Source organism: Protomyctophum parallelum, assembly GCF_964188405.1.
Source record: "Protomyctophum parallelum genome assembly, chromosome: 19".
Lineage (NCBI taxonomy): Eukaryota > Metazoa > Chordata > Actinopteri > Myctophiformes > Myctophidae > Protomyctophum > Protomyctophum parallelum.
Window position 1 is genome coordinate 41764011 of NC_139717.1, and position 20000 is coordinate 41784010.

The following is a 20000-nucleotide window of genomic DNA, read 5'->3' on the forward strand; positions in this document are numbered from 1 at the left end:
CTATGGCATACCAAATGCCATTAAGGCACTAAATGATACCATGTCTCGCTAGATTTGTTTGTTTTTTCAATGTATTTGCCACTGTTGTCCTGCACTTTTTTGCCATGAGAAAATAATTGTGTTAAGTGTTGTTGCTGTAACCGTTTGTTTTTTACTGTTGAGACCGAAGACGAATTTCCACACGTGGACAATAAATGAAACTAACTAACTAACTAACTAAGAAACCCATTAACACATCTGAGAACAGCTCCACCCTCACCTGATCGGCTCCTCAATCAATGCAGACCGCAACAACCTCGCTATGAACTGTGCTGCAGCATACATAGTCTATTACTTTACAAGAGACATGTTGGATATCGAAGGCAAACGCAGGGGGTAGTTCCGAAAAGGGTTTTCGTAACGTGATGCAAATACATAATGCAAGTATAAAGACAGCAACATTTTGTAGAAATAATATTGAATTGGTAATTCCCTGATTATATATTTCTATTAAATATATAATTTAATATACTCTCTACTACTAAATGAATGCCCCACTTTGTCACACTATGGTGTCACACAAAAGTAGCAAGAATAGACAATGTACAAGCTCATAACAATGTGACACATTGTGAGCTTGTATATCGGCAATTTCTTTCTTAGAAAAACAAAGTGACAGTGAAAGTAAAAGTCTGTCTGTGGGTTTCATAAATATTGAAACAATGTTTTCGTAAGTAAGAGCTTCTAACCCATTTTGTGCGGGAACCCCTTTTGGTGTTTTAAACATTATGTTATAATTTAGCCTTTGAAAAATAGCAGATCTACAAGCTAATAGCTCGCCACCGAGTGGCGCGCTATGAACTTGTAGGTCTGCTATTTTTGAAAAATCGTGAAAATATTTATTTCAGAAAACTGAAGGATTTAGAAGGCTTTTTTTTACATTTTGAGGTCAGGCCTATATGGGCTAAGTAAGAGTAGTGAGGTTCCCCTGCATGGCCTACTACAGTGAAGGTGAGGCCAGTGAGAATGTTCATCCTCTGGCTCCCTCTGCTGGATGTTAACAACTTAACAAGCAACTGAATGAAAACACACTGAATGGAATTGTTGTCCAAGGACCAATTAATCGCACGCATGCACACACGTGCCACACGCACGCACGTGCCACACGCGCGCGCGCGCACACACACACACACACACACACACACACACACACACACACACACACACACACACACACACACACACACACACTACACACTGTTAAGGAACGGCTACATAATAATTATACGTCTTACTGTATGCAATCAGGATTCAAGATTTTGTGAAAGGTGCTACATAATGTTCATTACAGACATGGGGTGAAATTGTACACAAAATAGTCTCCCGAGATGGTTCCATTCGTACACTCAGAGTTAAATTAACGTTGATTTTACAATATAAATTGTGGCCTGAGATAGAAATGCCATTAATTGGGGGTTCGTTTCCTGTTGCATGTCAAACTGGGGGTCCTTGAAATGGAAATGGTTGAAAATCACTGCTATAGCTGTAAAAATCTTCTCTTATGGGGGGGTCCTTGGCATATCTTTTCAAATGGGGGTCCGCGGGCCAATGAGTGTCAATTTGGGGGTCCTTGCCGTGAAAAGGTTTGGGAACCCCCGTTCAAATGCTCTGGGGGACAGAACAAGGTACATACATTGATAAGCAATACGCCCACAGCTAAAGCAATGTGTGTGTCAATGTATTTTTATTTTCCTGTGCGTAGTAGGTATTTCACAAGGTCACAGTTGTTCAGAAATAGCGCTTGTTCTAAAGCTGGTCCACCTGGCCCTCATTGACAATGCATTCCACAGCCGCAGTTTTGCCTCCACAGTAAGACCAATCTGCGGGCTGGAATTGCTGTGTAGCGAAAATGACGTAGAGATGCCCATCCCTTCCTTTTTATTTACCTTATTTAACCGGGCACCCATCTTAGTGTTAGCATCATGTTATGCTTTACCTATTGAAAAATAGCAGATCTACAAGCTCATATCGCGCCACCGAGTGGCGCGATATGAGCTTGTAGGTCTGCTATTTTTGAAAAATCGAAGAACGACTGACATTTTTTAAATCTGATCTCAGGTCAGAATGGGTTTAATCAGACCAGTGTGTGTCCAGTGGAAACCTCGTATGAATCTGATCTCAGGTCAGAATGGGTTAACACAATGCAGGAAGCTGTAGCTCATCTCTGCTGTAGTCATTGTGCTGTAAGTCTAGACTCTACTGCCCTCTTCTGCAATTTACTGAGTAACACATGGTGTCCTACATTTAACCCATTCTGACCTGAGATCAGATTCTAAAAATGTCTATTACATCCTGACAGTTTCATTATTAACCCATTCTGACCTGAGATCAGATTCTAAAAGTGTCTTCGATTTTTCAAAAATAGCAGACCTACAAGCTCGTATCGCGCCACTCGGTGGCGCGATATGAGCTTGTAGATCTGCTATTTTTCAATAGCTAAAGCATAACATGATGCTGACACCAAAATGGGTGCCCGTTCAGAATGGGTTAAATGGACACACCTCTGTCCCTGAAACTGGTCACCAAAAAGAAATCCTATCATCAAAATGTGTCTGTTCTGCATGCCCGGATCTCCTCAGAGGCTGGACCATTAGCACAAGCACAAAATAACAATAATATTATATAATATAATAATCCGGAAGATTTGGTCGCCATGGTTGCACCTTGAAAGCTATGGGACGCTATGGCAAGCTATAGACTAGAGCATAGCAGTGGGTGTGGTTTTCTGGACTCACTGTAAGCTCTCCAATACATTTTTTCCCATGGAGATTTACAAACAAATATTTATATAAATTATTTTAAAGCCTAGAATCAAGCCGTCCAGGATCCTGGTGATATATATATATATATATATATATATATATATATATAATATATATATATAATATATGATATACTACATTTATAAATACCCTTTGTTTAGCAATACATTTTTTTTCACAGAATCAAAGGGTACTAGATGTCTGTCATTTCAATCATTTGTACACTGATCTCAAACTAGAGACTGAGACCATTTCTGAATCGCTGCAGGACAAAGTAGGGTTTAAGTGGTTAATGAATGGCAAATGGTGCATTTATATAGCGCCTTTATCCAAGGTGCTTTCCATAGATTGTGCATTACATTCACCCATTCACACACACATTCATACACCGATGGCGGCGGAAACCATGCAAGGCACCAACCAGCACATCAGGAGCAATTCAATTAGGGGTTCAGTGTCTTGCTCAAGGACACTTTAAAGGCTCATACATAGTCTGGATTTTCGGTGGTGGGGTGACCACCGAACTACAACATGACGTCACGATCGAGCCGCGGTGAACAGCAAACCACCGCCACCGCTCCAGCCCTTCTCTCTGTTTTTACTCACCACCGCTCAACGTTATTTCAGCTCCGGTGGTCAGCTCACCACCGGAGCGGTGGTCACCTCACCACCGAAAAACCAGACTATGAATAGGCCTTGACTCTGGGGGAGCCCGGGTTCAAACTGGCAACCTTGCGGTTACCATCCAGCCACTCTACCCCTGAGCCAACGTCGCTCCAGCTTCCATAATACTGGTATGTACACACACACACACACACACACACACACACACACGCACGCACGCACGCACGCACGCACAAGCACACGCACGCACACACACACACACGCACACGCGCACACACACACACACACACACACACACACACACACACACACACACACACACACACACACACACACACACACACACACACACACACACATTGTAGGGATTAGAGAACTGGCTTCTAGACTGGAAGGTTGCTGGTTCTAATCCCCAGGTACAATTGGTCACTTTACAGGATAAAAAAAAACGAAATAAAAAAGCAGATCTACAAGCTTGTTTCGAGCTTGTGGATCTGATATTTTTCTTACATTTGTGTGACACTGTAGTATGATCTAGTAGCGTGTTAATTTACTCACACACACACACACGCGCACACATGCACACACACGCACGCACACACACACACACTTCAAAGAAATAATGAGGTCAAAACTATAACTTTGCATCAGAGTACGGGGGGAGGGGGGGGGAGCAGATTGAGCCTACCTGTCACGTATTACATGACTTTTTCACAGAACAATTGGGAATCCTGACACGTTATTAGCGGAGGCGCTGATTAGGTTTTAGGCGAACAGGGATTTATTATTGGACACGAGGATTTGTGAGCGCTACGGTGATTAATAGACTGTCTCGTTTCCTGAGGGCATCTTCCTCGCCTGTTAGTGCCACAGCTAGTTGTGCCACAGCTAGTGCTTCTCAAAGTAGGGTCTGGGGACCCCCAGGGGTCCTTGGGGGGGGTTCTAGGGGGGCCCTCTCAGCAAAAGTAGTTCACAATCATTTTTAACCACTTTTATACAAATAAAAAATAACAGATCTGCAAGCTTGTACGTCTGCTATTTTTGAAGAATTCTGAAAAATATCGAAATTTGGAAAAAACATTCTCTTCTGGGGGGGGGGGGGGGGGGGGGCTGGCACAAAACATTAGTACACTTGGAACCCACTCAAGGACACCCTGACTCTGTTTGACCAGAAAGGAACAGAGCCTTAATTAGTATCATCGGTAACACCTGTGAGGGAAGTAAGGAAGGGGCCCGGAAAGCGGCATTCTAAACGGCTTGTGCTTATAACCACGCCCCATTGCGGTGGCAATCCCGTAAGTGGAAGTGCAAGTGTAAGTGCCTCTTGTCTACAACAACCGGACTAGACCTAATTATACAACTCTATGGACTAGACCGCGACGACCAAATGGACCCTCGCGGGCAGTGGCGTTTCCAGGGATTACATTTTGGGCAGGCAAGAATGACATTTTGGACAGGCAAAGATGTGTTAATTGTCGTCTCCCCCGCGCACAATCGTAGCACTAAAGGTTTTCAAAGAGATATACCTGCCAGATGAGTAGTATACAAAGGCTGAAAGGCTTGCATTTACATTCCAATGGGTGATTGAGGGTTGCGCTCTACCGAGTGGTGCAACCACTCCAAGGAACAGCAATGTCCGTGTTAACCTATGTGACTTTAACCTACAGTATGTGACTATGAGTACCAGTAGGGGCGCTGTTGTGCCAGAAACAGAGAGAGAGATAGTGCTGCACCGTTGCTTGCTAATGAGAGAGAGAGGGGGGGGGGGGGTTAGTTGCACCAGTTCACGGGTGTGATTTTTTTATGGATTTTGGCCAGGCCAGAAATGGATTTGGACAGCCGGACGCCTGCCCTCGCCTTATTGTAGAATACGCCTCTGCTTGCGGGTCCGTTGTGTTCCTTTTGTACAGTTACAGCCCCGTAAAAAGGGCCCATTTTGACCCATGGTGGTCCCCAGACTATTATGGCCAATTTATGCAACGTAGTGCGACGGTGTAACGCGCTGAAACTAACAGAACTTGTAATCATAGATATAGATCCTTATAGATATTTTCAGCACGTGATGCTGCCATAACCCATTCTGAACGGGAACCCATTTTGGTGTCAGCATCATGTTATGCTTTAGCTATTGAAAAATAGCAGATCTACAAGCTCATAGCGCGCCACCGAGTGGCGCGCTATGAGCTTGTAGGTCTGCTATTTTTGAAAAATCGAAGAGCGACTGACATTTTTTGAATCTGATCTCAGGTCAGAATGGGTTCATCAGACCAGTGTGTGTCCAGTGGAAACCTCGTATGAATCTGATCTCAGGTCAGAATGGGATAACAAAGTATAAATATAAGGCTGGGCCAGAACAGAGATCCATGAATCCAACATGGATGTGCGCTGCATGCGTGAGCCTGCGTGTGTACAGACTTTAATCTCTAATAGCTTTATGGGGTGTGCCGCTCCATCCAATTACTCAACCCCACCACTAACTCCACATTATGCACGGAGGTCAAGAGACCTGGAGGAGCTATTTTATGAAGAACGCTTTACAGCACATTTCCTCCACATTATGTCATGTGATCTATCTCTCTCTCTGTGTGTGTGTGTGTGTGTGTGTGTGTGTGTGTGTGTGTGTGTGTGTGTGTGTGTGTGTGTGTGTGTGTGTGTGTGTGTGTGTACACAGTAGCGTGAAGCGGATATGCACGCATCTGGTGTGCATGTGTATTCAGTATTCAGTGCGCATACAGTACCATACGGCTGTAGTGAGACGATGGGGAGACCCTGAGCGCCTCTTGCTGTGTGTCTGTCCTTGGGATTCGTCAGGAACACACACACACACACACACACACACACACACACACACACACACACACACACACACACACACACACACACACACACACACACACACACACACACACACACACACACACACACACACACATCCAGCAAGCAGCCTAGACATCACATCGGTGACTTGTATGTGTGCTATTTATGAATATTTAAAAAATAACCTTGAAAGTATTGAAAAATGCTGCATGAATTGGATTTGTTTATAACACAAATCCTCTCATCTGGGCGTCCCTGGCACGAAAACAATTTCCGGTGGAGGTCCGCGGCATCAATTTGGCATATATACATGAACAGGTTTTTAGATCTACTGAACCATGATGTTTCTGCACGGGCAAACCATTAGCTATCATGCTGGAGATGTGTGAATGACACAGCGCTGTCATGTGCGTCCACCAAGGAGAGATCAGAGACACAACACACCAACACAAAGCAACACCAACTCCGGTCGTTCTCGCTATAGAGTTAGAATCATAGAGGAAGATGGACGGACCAAACTATTAATTATCCCATTCTGACCTGAAATCAGATTCATACGAGGTTTCCACTGGACACAGACTGGTCTGATTAACCCATTCTGACCTGAGATCAGATTCTAAAAATGTCACAGTCGTTCTTCGATTTTTCAAAAATAGCAGACCTACAAGCTCGTAGCGCGCCACTCGGTGGCGCGCTATGAGCTTGTAGATCTGCTATTTTTCAATAGCTAAAGCATAACATGATGCTAACACCAAAATGGGTTCCCGTTCAGAATGGGTTATACCAAAAGAAACTAGACGATTATACCAGACTGAACACATTTTAAACTAGGGGAATCATTTTGGAGGTAAAAGTTTAGGAAAACACTGGAATCCTGCACACTGTCATTCTTACATCATTGTATACGACATTTCGGTCGGTCAGACCTTCATCAGGTCAAAGTTTATCATCATGCCTTTGGTTTGTCTTTTCCAATCAACTCCCCACCACCATCAGGTCAGGGAAATATTTAGATCTGCCGACACCCCGACAGAGAAGAGAGAGAGAGAGAGAGCTCCCTTCAACTCTCTCTACTCTGGCTCACAAAGACAGACAGCAGCCAAACAGAGATCAATTACTCACCAGCGCTCATTAATCTCAGTCCTGTCTTCCACCACGCACACGCACGCACGCACACACACAACACACAGCACACCACCCTGGCCAAACGTGACAAACACTCTTAAGCTTTCCAATTTTGTAAAAATGTGTAGAATAAATATTAAGTTTCAACACCTGGCCGTGCCAGCCAGGTGTCTATTATAAACAAACCGGTGGGTGTTCAGTTTGTGGACAGAGGCTTTCGTTTAATTGTTTAATCTGCAGTGAGAAGCTATCAAACAACAAAAAAAAGTAACGTTGAAAGACGTTTCCAGGAAAAAGCATGCTAAATTTGCAGCTGACCACCCAGCTGGGAATGAGAGAGTGCTGTTGCAGAACTGCTGAAGAAAGTAGAAGAGACGAGAGCAAACAATCTTTTAAAAAGTGGACCGTGCATCTTCAAACTCCACCACTGCTGCTATAGTTTCGTTGCAACCCGGGAGATAATAAAGCTTGGCAAAGCCGCATTATAATGCGTACATTTCTTTGCGGCTCCAGATAGATTTTGAATTTATTTTTTGGTCGAAAATGGCTCTTTCAACATCTTGGGTTGCCCGACCCCTGTCTTAGACCAATTCCTTTGTATGTGAAAATACAGTACCTGGAAATAGAAGGAATGGGTTCAGGATTCTCGTTTGCTATATACTCTCCTCTCCTTCAAGTCCCTCTTCTCTTCTCTTTCTACTACTGAACTTTGCCTTCTTCCATTGTCCCACTCTCTCTCTACCTTTTTCTCAAGGTAAAGAAACACATATGCACGCATGCATGCATGCATGCGCGCACACACACGCACACGCACGCGCACGCACACACACACACACACACACACACACACACACACACACACACACACACACACACACACACACACACACACACACACACACATTTATTTTTTAATTGAGCTAAGAAAGCGCTGCTTTTTTGATGGGTTTCCAGATTGTGAACAATAACTAGGATGTCCCGATCAGGATTTCTTGACTGAGTATCTGCCTATAACGATTTTTCCCTATGCAATATTTATATTTTTATAGAACACGTTTATGCCATATAACAATAGTACAATATCCCAAATCACAGACGATACACGTATATCATGATATGAATATAATATTGCGCTACGAGCTTGTAGGTCTGCTATTTTTTTGAATCGAAGAACCACTGACATAGAAACATAGCTTTAGATTGTGGGGGGCCTAAATAATATAGTAGAAGTGTTTTTTTTTATCAAGATTTGATCAATGTCACCATGGTCCACACACTACAAATTAAGAAAAAAAATAAAACGTTTTTTTTTTTTTTTCTTCTTCTTTTTAAGAGCAAAATTGCCAAAAGGGCAGTGGGTGCTCTAGCACCCCCTAGTGTCTATCTGTGCACGCCACTGTAGGAGTTTACTACATGGTGTTTGTGATATGAAATGTAAGCTCACCCTAATCACAGTAAACATCATGTCTTCAGTCATTTTCAAGTTACTATAGTATAGTCACTTCAGTGGGCTGGAGTAGATTGTGATGAAATCCTATGTATTGAATCGAGAATCATTTTGAATAGAGAATTGTTTTGAATCTGGGGAAAAAAATGGACTGAGAATCGAGTTGAATCGAAAAACCGATTTTGAATCGAATCGTGACCCCAAAGAATCGGAATCGAATCGTGGGACACCCAAAGATTCACAGCCCTTACAGGGGCTGTATTCTGTATTACACTCTGAAAGTGTGCGAATGATTGATGGATGAACTTGCACATGCACTTTGAACTCTGTTCTCTATTTAATCATAATCATCATTATGAGCTGTGTAGTCCCCACTATTCTGTTTATCTTTTATTTTGTGTATTTTACTACTAGTCATGGTGCATTTAACCCATTTAGATCTGAGGACGATTCTACAAATGTCTTCTAAATCTTGACAGTTTTCTGAAAAATCTATGTTTTCATGTCAGTCATTCTCAAACAATTTCATGTCAAGGACTCCCAAAGAAATGCATGTAATTAGCCGCCGACCCCGATCTGAAGCAAAGATTTGAGTTCAAAACGTTCACTCTGACAGAATATATATTCAAAGATTTGCGCCACATTTTCACGATTTTTCAGATAGAAGATCTACAAGCTTGTAGTGCCGCGCTATGAGCTTGTAGATCTGCTATTTTTCAATAGCTAAAGTATAACAAAAATGCCTAAAACACCAAAAGAGGGCACCCATTTTGGTGTCAGCATCATGTTATGCTTTAGCTATTTAAAAATAGCAGATCTACAAGCTCATATCGCGCCACCAAGTGGCGCGATACGAGCTTGTAGGTCTGCTATTTTTGAAAAATCGAAGAGCGACTGACATTTTTAGAATCTGATCTCAGTGTGTGTCCGGCGGAAACCTCGTATGAATCTGATCTCAGGTCAGAATGGGTTAATGGATTGAACAGTTTATGCCATGAAGTTGCCCCATCAGTGTTTCCTTCTTTTCTTGTCCCTTTTCCCCTCTGCTGATACTGCTGTGTGTTACGGTTGCACTAAATGAAAATTTCATTGTATGTTTCATACAGTGACAAATACAGATCTTATCTTAATGGAACCACTTATGGGTCCATTGTGTTACATTGTAATACTCTTTCGGAGGTCTTTTAAATGATTAATGAATAGTTTGAGGACCACTGCACACACAGTGCACAGCAGAACAGCAGCAAAGCACTATTTGGCCACACGGGGGCACTGTACACCCGTGTAATGAACCGCAGCTAAGCGGTGAGCCTCAATGAGTGTAACAGTAGAACGTTCTTCTGAAGTCACACTCAGTGTGACATCTCATTCATGTGAGTAGCTAATTGTCAGTACCAGTGATTCACATTCTGCATTATGCGGTAGACTTCAGCAAAGTGTACACATGCAGTGGGGGGGGGGGGCTTTGGACCCCCAAACTGGTATGTATTTGGCTGTGTGGACCCCAAATCTGAAAATATTTGGTACCAGGGTTCCAGGGACAGTCATACGATATTTGTGTTGTTGTAATGTGTGTCAAACTTTACCGAATTCTCTCAATATAATTTCAGAAAACTTGCAAACTTGCAAAACTTTCAAATAGCCAATGTTATAAACACAGTCGAAGTGGTTAAACTGATTGCGATGCTGCAGTATATTATCAACACATCTTGTGGGGGACTCCCTTCATGGCCCTTCTCTGAAGTCCCAAGAACACAAAGGAGCAATAACCATAAAAGTTACATTATGTGTTTTCTCCATGGGAAAAGACACAATGTCCCTATAGCGACTGTTGCACCCTGGCGTTTCCAGGGTGGTTCTACCACCCTACCCTGGCGTGTCCAGGGTGGTTCTACCACCCTACCCTGGCGTCTATGACATAGATGTCAAAATGAGTAGACAAGCACATACTGTATGGACCAGCGCCTTACCTCTTATCCCTAAACTTTTTTTTTTTTTTTTTTTTTTACCATTTTGAAATAGTTCAAATAGCCAATCTACAAGCGCACAACTTCGATGTGGATCGGCTAGTGCTAGTTGAACAATTTAGCCTATAAAATGTTTTTATTTTATTTTATTTTATTTTAATGATTTTGGATAAGGGGTAGAGAGCTAGCCGTAAATGAACATTGCAGGTCTGTAACTCAGAGTGTAAAAATGGGAGACCACACCAGGTCGTAAGGGTCCCCCCTTACGGGTCTGTATCTGAATGTACAAATGGGTGTACATTTCGACGCTGAGAGTTATGAGGGTCCTTGGAAGTTAAATGTTTGAGAAACATTGTACCAGTGAACTCCTCACGTGCCATACATACTGTCATAGTGAAATCAGTGAATCATGTTCTGAAGAACACCTGGAGACTGAGATTCAGCAACTGGGTCTTATGATCAAAATAAGAACATTATAATGGTGAGTATAAAACACGGACACATTTGTCTGTATATGGACATACAGTATTGATGACCCCACTAGCCCATTCTGACCGGGCACCCATTTTGGTGTCAGCATCATGTTATGCTTTAGCTATTTAAAAATAGCAGATCTACAAGCTCATATCGCGCCACCGAGTGGCGCGATACGAGCTTGTAGGTCTGCTATTTTTTGAAAAATCGAAGTGCGACTGACATTTTTAGAATCTGATCTCAGGTCAGAATGGGTTCATCAGACCAGTGTGTGTCCGGCGGAAACCTCGTATGAATCTGATCTCAGGTCAGAATGGGCTAGTACCCTTTTATTCATATCTATGGCACCGCAGATGAACCATCTTTGTACAACATATAAAATATCACTGCTCAGATGTCCTTTGACAGAGCACACGCACGCACATAGACACAGCGCCACTGGAGGACGGTTGGTGTGAACATCCTGGCACGGTATGACACACACCACTAAGAGCCAACACAAACACCCCCCCCTCCCTCCCTCCCTCCCTCCCTCCCTGCCTGGCTGGCCCCATGCAGACTGTGTGACCGACTGGTGACAAGGTGCACGGCGTGGCTGTGAATGGCAGGCATAAGGTCTTTTATACACCTGGCTGAGTGTGACAAATAAACAAGCGGAAAAGGTGTCTGGGGAGTTATTTTGCCATCAAACTATTGACTGATTGGATTTGTGGTGAAAAATTGACCTAGTTTAACGCATTCTGACCTGAGATCAGATTCATACGAGGTTTCCGCCGGACACACACTGGTCTGATGAACCCATTCTGACATTCTAAAAATGTCAGTCGTTCTTCGATTTAAAAAAAAATAGCAGACCTACAAGCTCATATCGCGCCACTCGGTGGCGCGATATGAGCTTGTAGGTCTGCTATTTTTCAATAGATAAAGCATAACATGATGCCAACACCAAAATGGGTGCCCGGTCAGAATGGGTTAAGGGAAGAAAATATTTATAAAAATAGGTCTCTCTATCGTAGCGTAATATTCATGTGGATGTACTCAAACGGCACAAATAATACTTGTACTGTCAGAACCGACTGCCTGCAGGTCGAACAGGTTTCAGGCAAACCAGCTGTGATCCGAAGAACGCTGTTGAAGACGACGTTAAGAGACGTCGCCTCCCTGCACGCGGCGTCCCCCGCAAGTAGCAAGAGTTGGTGACGAGACCGGCGTCTTGCGAAGCAAATGTCGCCACACACACAACCGAAGAGCTGACAGGCCAGGGGCCAAGACACAGGGCTTCTCTCTTCACGTTAAACGTTTTGAGGGCCTCACCACCTCCAAGCTCGAGATTCTACGTCTAATGAGAAGCAATGAGGACTATAGTGAGGAGTAATTATCCCATTCTGACCGGGCACCCATTTTGGTGTCGGCATCATGTCGTGCTTTAGCTTTTGAAAAATAGCAGATCTACAAGCTCATATCGCGCCACCGAGTGGCGCGATACGAGCTTGTAGGTCTGCTATTTTTGAAAAATCGAAGAGCGACTGACATTTTTTAGAATCTGATCTCAGGTCAGAATGGGTCAATCAGACCAGTGTGTGTCCAGTGGAAAACCTCGTATGAAACTGATCTCAGGTCAGTAGTGACGAGCAGTGAAGAGTGGCCTGGAGAGAAGTACTAAATCAATGGCATCCACTTCAGCAAACTGCCAAGAAATAAAGACGCTATCTCTATCTTTGTGCGTCACGTGCGTGGCTGCGTGCACGTGCATGCGTACGTGTGTGTGTGCGCACATACACACATACCTGCATAATGCGTCTGTGTGTATTTGCATGAGTGTGTGTGTGTGTGTGTGTATGCATGGTGCGTGCTTGTATCTGTAGTGTGTGCGCTTCATCACAAATCAATCCCGTTCCTTTCCTTCAAGACCACTTTGCCTCGGACCGATTCTACGATTAAGATCACCGGGAGATAATAAATGCCTGATACACTCACACACTTGCCAAGTGCAAAATGCCATAATGATCTATCACACAATCAATCATTCTTTCTCTAAACAAAAACACGCGGGTCTACACAGTATAAAGAAACAAACTTTGTCTAATAGGCACTGACAATACAGTTAATAACGCGTCAGGTTTCGCCAACGAAAAGCTTGACCTTGCGGGGGGAACTGCTTTGCTCCACGGGTCTTAATCCAATCTGACCGGGCACCCATTTTGGTGTTGGCATCATGTCGTGCTTTAGCTATTTAAAAATAGCAGATCTACAAGCTCATATCGCGCCACCGAGTGGCGCGATACGAGCTTGTAGGTCTGCTATTTTTGAAAAATCGAAGAGCGACTGACATTTCTAGAATCTGATCTCAGGTCAGAATGGGTTCATCAGACCAGTGTGTGTCCGGCGGAAACCTCGTATGAATCTGATCTCAGGTCAGAATGGGTTAATCTGTCTCCAGCATATTAGACATCAAAGGTGCTGCCTGGAGGCAACGCCACATAAGGGAACAGCTAAGTTTGTTGGAGACAGACTGCAATTAGCGTCAGTGTCACATACAAGAAACGCAGACAAGACAGCCGTCGCTTTCCCTCAAGATTTTTAAGGGACATTAAGACTGGATTGTCTGGATTTCGAATGCACTGACCTTTGGAGAAAAAAAAAGAAAGAAAAAAAAGTAAAGTGTAAACTTCAATAAAGGGGACATTTCAAAGAGTTGGTAAAAGCAGCCGCAGCTGCATTTATCTATTCTAGACCTTCTTTATTCCAAGGCTTGGAAGGCTTCCAGTGTCATTAACACACCCACTGTGATAATAACACTGAACTTAGTAGTGCCTCTGTGCAATCGTGGCAGATCCTTAATATGACACTTCCTCATTAAATGGAAGCACTATTTGGTGATCCAAGGCCCTGAGCCCACAGGCAGGCGGAGACCTGTCGGAATCGGAAACACTATCCCCGTGAGTCTCCCGTCTCCATACGTACACATACGGCAGCGCACCGGAGGGACAAAAATAAACCTTGGTATACTTGCAAGCGTGAACTCTCCCGTGCCAAGCAAGTAAACAACAAGCACGCTGTATAGCTTTAGTTTGCAAAAGATCTGCAGCTGACCCAGGCCAGGGTTTGGATCCAGCTCTCTTTACTGCTCTCATGCCTTTTCCTGTGTCTCTAGTCTGCACACCGTCTAAAAAGAAAGTAAAGCCCAAAAAACATGTACAGCTTGTATATGTCAACTGCAACAAAAACGGCACCAAGTACTGCAATACCCAATTCTTTAAATAGCTCATCTCCATAAAGAGCATTTCTCAGAGTGAGAATAGCTCTTGAAAACCTAACCTTAACTCCCTACATCCATCTGGTCTATGCAGCCGCCACGGTCTATATTAGAAGAACGGCATACCACTGTGCAGCCTCGCGCCTACAATCAAGAGTCCTGCATTCAAATAGCCATACCTGCGACTGTTTAGGACACTTCTCCACTTGCGTCTTGGGCAGTGGCACGGCCCTGCGAGGAGTCTGACCCCGCTCCGTGTTCTCGGTGCCTCCCATGTTGGCCGGGCCCTGGCTGAGCCTCACCCTGAGCCCCGACACCAGCACCGGCCGCCTCAGCTGCTGCTGCTGCCGCCCCTTCCCTCCGAGACCCTCTCTCCCCCCGGCACTCTCCGCCGCCCGGCTCTCTGCTGCCACTCCACCCCCCGCCATGAGTCGCTCTGAGCAGCTGCATCCAGACCTGGTCTCACTGCAACGACGCCACAGACACGCGCACACACGCGCACACACACACACACACACACACACACACACACAGCCAACTGCAACCCCCCAACCACCTCTCTTCTTTTACCCAGTGATCGAGTTTCCTCCGGCCTCGGTCACCTGCCAGAGTGGTGGTGGTGTGTGGGAGCGGCGGGGGTCTATCTGCTATCACTGACCCACTGACATTTACTGTAAAGCTATACTGTAACAGCTTTAGCCCTGCTGAACATGACGAGCTTTGCAGACACGGTGCTATTGTTCTCACATCGCCGGGCCTCAGGGTCGGTCGTCAATGCTGACAAGGTCCTACTTAGGCTATGTTAAGAGACTCTAGAGAGAGGCACATGATTTTGGCCTGTCCAGATCGGCATCAGACACGCAATGGGAAACATGATTTTTCTGAGGAGGAAACGCATTCCTCAGTGGTTTGAAATGTGATTCAAATCAGATAGCTAAGGATGTATCCAAGTCTGGATGCTTGGATATGTCTTACAACAGGATCTGTTAATCCCACACCTAGAGGCCGTTACCCTAACACCATACTTGAACCATCAGAATACTTCACCATGTGAAATCACCCAAGAAATATAAACCAGCTATTTTGGACTGTGTTTAAATATCTAATCCAAAGATAAACCAGTACCGAATAAGCTGACAACTATACAATGTGTCCATACCCTTAACATCCTATATAATTGTCATCATTCTTTTAGTACCATGTGACATTATGAAACTAGGGGGTTTTTCATGATTCTGAATCCATTCCAAGCATTCGTTTTGCACAAAAAACACTCCTTTGGAGGAAAACGGCCATAGCCGTGATTTGTGATGAGGTCAGCACAAGTGTGGCCAAGTGGATATGGCCACACTTGTGTGGTGTTTTTTGTGCAAAACTAATGCTTGGAATGGATTCAGAATCATGAAAACCCCCTAGTTTCATATGTCACATGCTACTTAAAGAGTGATGAAATTTGGACTTTTTTGCCTTATAGGATGTTATGGGTATGGTCACATATTATGCTAATAACTCAAATTTCATTTTTTTTTGTTATTAGACACCTTTAGAAACACATTGGTGAAGAAGTTTCTTGGTAACGATTTAGTTCCCAGATTGGTCAAATACCTGATAAAATGCCCTTACTACAAGAATAGTAACTAAATTAGATTAGTAGGAAGTGCATGCAGTAGCATCTTTACCGGTTAACCCATTCTGAACGGGAACCCATTTTGGTGTCAGCATCATGTTATGCTTTAGCTATTGAAAAATAGCAGATCTACAAGCTCATAGCGCGCCACCGAGTGGCGCGCTACGAGCTTGTAGGTCTGCTATTTTTGAAAAATCGAAGAACGACTGACATTTTTTTAGAATCTGATCTCAGGTCAGAATGGGTTAATCAGACCAGTGTGTGTCCAGTGGAAACCTCGTATGAATCTGATCTCAGGTCAGAATGGGTCAACCTCTACCAAGATTAAGAGGTGCTCCGACCAGGTTTTCTTTTTTTTTCATGATCGGCCGATACCGACCTTGTGCGTAAAGGGGAACGTCATGTACGACACATTACTGTACAAGCTAAGCATTACTCACAGCCATGTTGTTACAGTACATCGGTACCACAGCAAGCAGACTAGTGATGTCCGATTACAAAACGCTGATCACTGTGGACAGCCAGTGCTATTTTGAGAAACAAAGTTTGTTGTGAAACAGTCTATGTCGTATCTAAGGAATCAATCATTCATACTATATCATGCATGTTCGTGACCAAAATGTTATTTAGGTCTGAAGTAAGTTGATTGTCTAGTCTGTCTGTCTAGCTGAGAGCAATCACTCAGTCAAGTACTCTGCATTGTTCATTGTCTCCACCAGGCCAAAGGCATGGGGGGAGAGTATGTTTTGCACTCCGTCCGTCCGTCTGTGTGTCCGTCCGTCCGTGTGTCCGTCCGTCCGTGTGTGTGTCCGTGAGCAGCTAATCTCCGGCACCGTTAACCCGGTCGATGCCAAATTTCGCACACACACTCCCTGGATGCCAACGATGAACCTCTGCCCCAAAATTTCCAGAACGGCCTGTTATAGCGCCACCAGGAGGCCGCTTTGTGCAAAACAAGTTTTTGCACGTACACCTACAGATTTTGTCCAAACATCGCGCAAATTGGTACACAGTCTCTCTAGAGCCATTCAACGAAACGGGTCTTTCAGATTTCTCAGACTCCATCCTGATTGGTTAAGATTGGCTTCCAAAGTTCACAGGAGTGCTCAGTTTCAAACAAAATGCTGCAAATCATGAACACATCGCGTGATTTCCGTGAAATTGTGCACGCACATTCCCACTAGGCCGAGGAAGAAATGCCACATGAACAATTTCAACTCAGCCTCAAGGTGGCGCTATAACTGGCCGAAAAGTGTTTTTACCTCTAACTGCACGGATCTGTGGATAACTTTGTATGCCAACTCCCTAGAGGCCAAGGAAGAACCTTTGCCTGGAATTTTTTACTTTTGTTGCCCTTTTATCCAACCACCAGATGAAGGCAAGCTGCAATGTCCTACATTCCTATCCTGGTGGAGACCTGTGCCCAGAAGGGCACTTTTTCTAGTTACTCCTGTGAAGCTTCTCTCAGGTGTGAATCAAAACACACGTAGGCGCCATCTGCTATTCCTATGCAATTTGTTGATCTGCGTGTATGTGAAATCAACCACACCCAGAAATTCAACTGTTTGATGTGAATAGTATATCTTGTCAAGGAAAGAGGAGTCTTGGCTGGCCAGTACGATAGGAGCCCTGGGCTCCACGCTCAGGGTCTAAGGCGAAGCTCTCTGTCTTGGTCTTTGTCCTCAATAAATACAACTCCATGCATCTTCAGTTCACCTCTCTGCTAGCCCTGGAACATGACTGCCATGATAATTATCATGACAGTCATGCAGTAACTTTGCCCTGTTTTTTGCAGTCGCTGCATTTACAAGATTTCCGTATATAAAAACATTCAGATTTCAAATATAAAGTACTCACAAAGTGTCCCACGGGTGTTAGTTAGTAGCAGCGCGAGCGATTAGAATTGCTGCGTCCCGCGTTCTTTAATAAAAAGCATTTTTGTCCGAGCTCTCCGGCTACTTTTTTCAAACGGGGTTCGTTTGGGAAATTCGCAGTTGCACACCGGGAGCGCACTCGCCTATTAGTCTGTATTGGCAGGGCGGTCAGCGTACCTATATCGAACACACCGAGTGCCACCCTCCTCCCGACCGATAGGGGCGCGTAGTTGAAAGCCAATGGCAAAATAACACCTCGGATAAAAATGCTTTTTATTAAACAACGCGGGATGCAGAAATTCTAATCGCTGGCGCTGCTACTAACTAACACCCGTGGGACACTTTGTGAGTACTTTATATTTGAAATGCGAATGTTTATATATTTTAATTATTTGTAAATGTAGCGTCTGCAAAAACCAGGGTGAAGTTGCGTCATGACTCTCGTATGAATACGAGAGTCATGTTTACAGGGCTACCTCTCTGCCTGCGTGTTTTCTTCATCCGATCTTCTGATGCTTTGGCAAGGGTTTTTTCACTAGGCTAGAGTGGCCTGCAGTTTGCTTATTTAGTCACTAGAGAGTTCTTTCGACCTTCTTTCTAGTAGTTTAACCCATTCTGAACGGGCACCCATTTTGGTGTCAGCATCATGTTATGCTTTAGCTATTTAAAAATAGCAGATCTACAAGCTCATATCGCGCCACCGAGTGGCGCGATACGAGCTTGTAGGTCTGCTATTTTTGTAAAAATCGAAGAACGACTGACATTTCTAGAATCTGATCTCAGGTCAGAATGGGTTCATCAGACCAGTGTGTGTCCGGCGGAAACCTCGTATGAATCTGATCTCAGGTCAGAATGGGTTAAATGTGGTGGGAAAATACACCACATCTACCAACTACCATTCGAGACCAGCACACCCTCATCAATGCCCCCTCAATGACCCAGAGCCCTTCCATATCAACTCTCACTGCTTTTAGACTTTTCTATAGAACACCACTCATGCGGATCATGTAGGCTATGAAATACTTTTATAGTCTCAAACTGACCCAGTGCCACTCACACCCCCCAGAGGCCTCAGAGTAGACCCAGTGCCACTCACACCCCCCAGAGGCCTCAGAGTAGACCCAGTGTCACTCACACCCCCCAGAGGCCTCAGAGTAGACCCAGTGTCACTCACACCCCAGAGGCCTCAGAGTATAGACCCAGTGCCACTCACCCCCCCCAGAGGCCTCAGAGTAGACCCAGTGTCACTCACAGCCCCCAGAGGCCTCAGAGTAGACCCAGTGTCACTCACACCCCCCCAAAGGCCTCAGAGTAGACCCAGTGTCACTCACAGCCCCCAGAGGCCTCAGAGTAGACCCAGTGTCACTCACACCCCCCAGAGGCCTCAGAGTAGACCCAGTGTCACTCACACCCCCCAGAGGCCTCAGAGTAGACCCAGTGTCACTCACACCCCCCAGAGGCCTCAGAGTAGACCCAGTGTCACTCACACCCCCCAGAGGCCTCAGAGTAGACCCAGTGTCCCTCACACCCCAGAGGCCTCAGAGTAGACCCAGTGTCACTCACACCCCCCAGAGGCCTCAGAGTAGACCCAGTGTCACTCACACCCCCCAGAGGCCTCAGAGTAGACCCAGTGTCACTCACACCCCCCCAGAGGCCTCAGAGTAGACCCAGTGTCACTCACACCCCAGAGGCCTCAGAGTAGACCCAGTGTCACTCACACCCCCCAGAGGCCTCAGAGTAGACCCAGTGCCACTCACACCCCAGAGGCCTCAGAGTAGACCCAGTGTCACTCACCCCCCAGAGGCCTCAGAGTAGACCCAGTGTCACTCACACCCCAGAGGCCTCAGAGTAGACCCAGTGCCCTCCTGTTGCCACGGCATCATCCACACACCAACAACAACCTCCTCATTACCGTCTATGCCTTCCTCAGGGCCGCCGTGTATGTCCCTGCAGACAGAGATGTTTAGTGAACGTCATTGAGGGGGCAT

The 20000-nt window shown here is 44.9% G+C and overlaps 1 protein-coding gene across 2 annotated transcripts in view; it reads right to left on the reverse strand.

Annotated features, from left to right (window-relative positions):
- The window catches only part of pak5 (p21 protein (Cdc42/Rac)-activated kinase 5), a 155245-nt gene that overhangs the window by 62283 nt on the left and 72962 nt on the right, over nucleotides 1-20000 (reverse strand). The window contains exon 1 of one of the 2 annotated variants that reach the window (XM_083791001.1): nucleotides 14691-14977. The exons of the other annotated variant lie outside the window; for it this stretch is intronic. Within the exon in view, the coding sequence (XP_083647127.1) occupies nucleotides 14691-14939 (249 nt within the window). The 5' untranslated portion in view covers nucleotides 14940-14977. Of the gene's footprint in view, nucleotides 1-14690; nucleotides 14978-20000 lie in introns of those variants that run through there. 2 annotated transcript variants of the gene reach the window in all.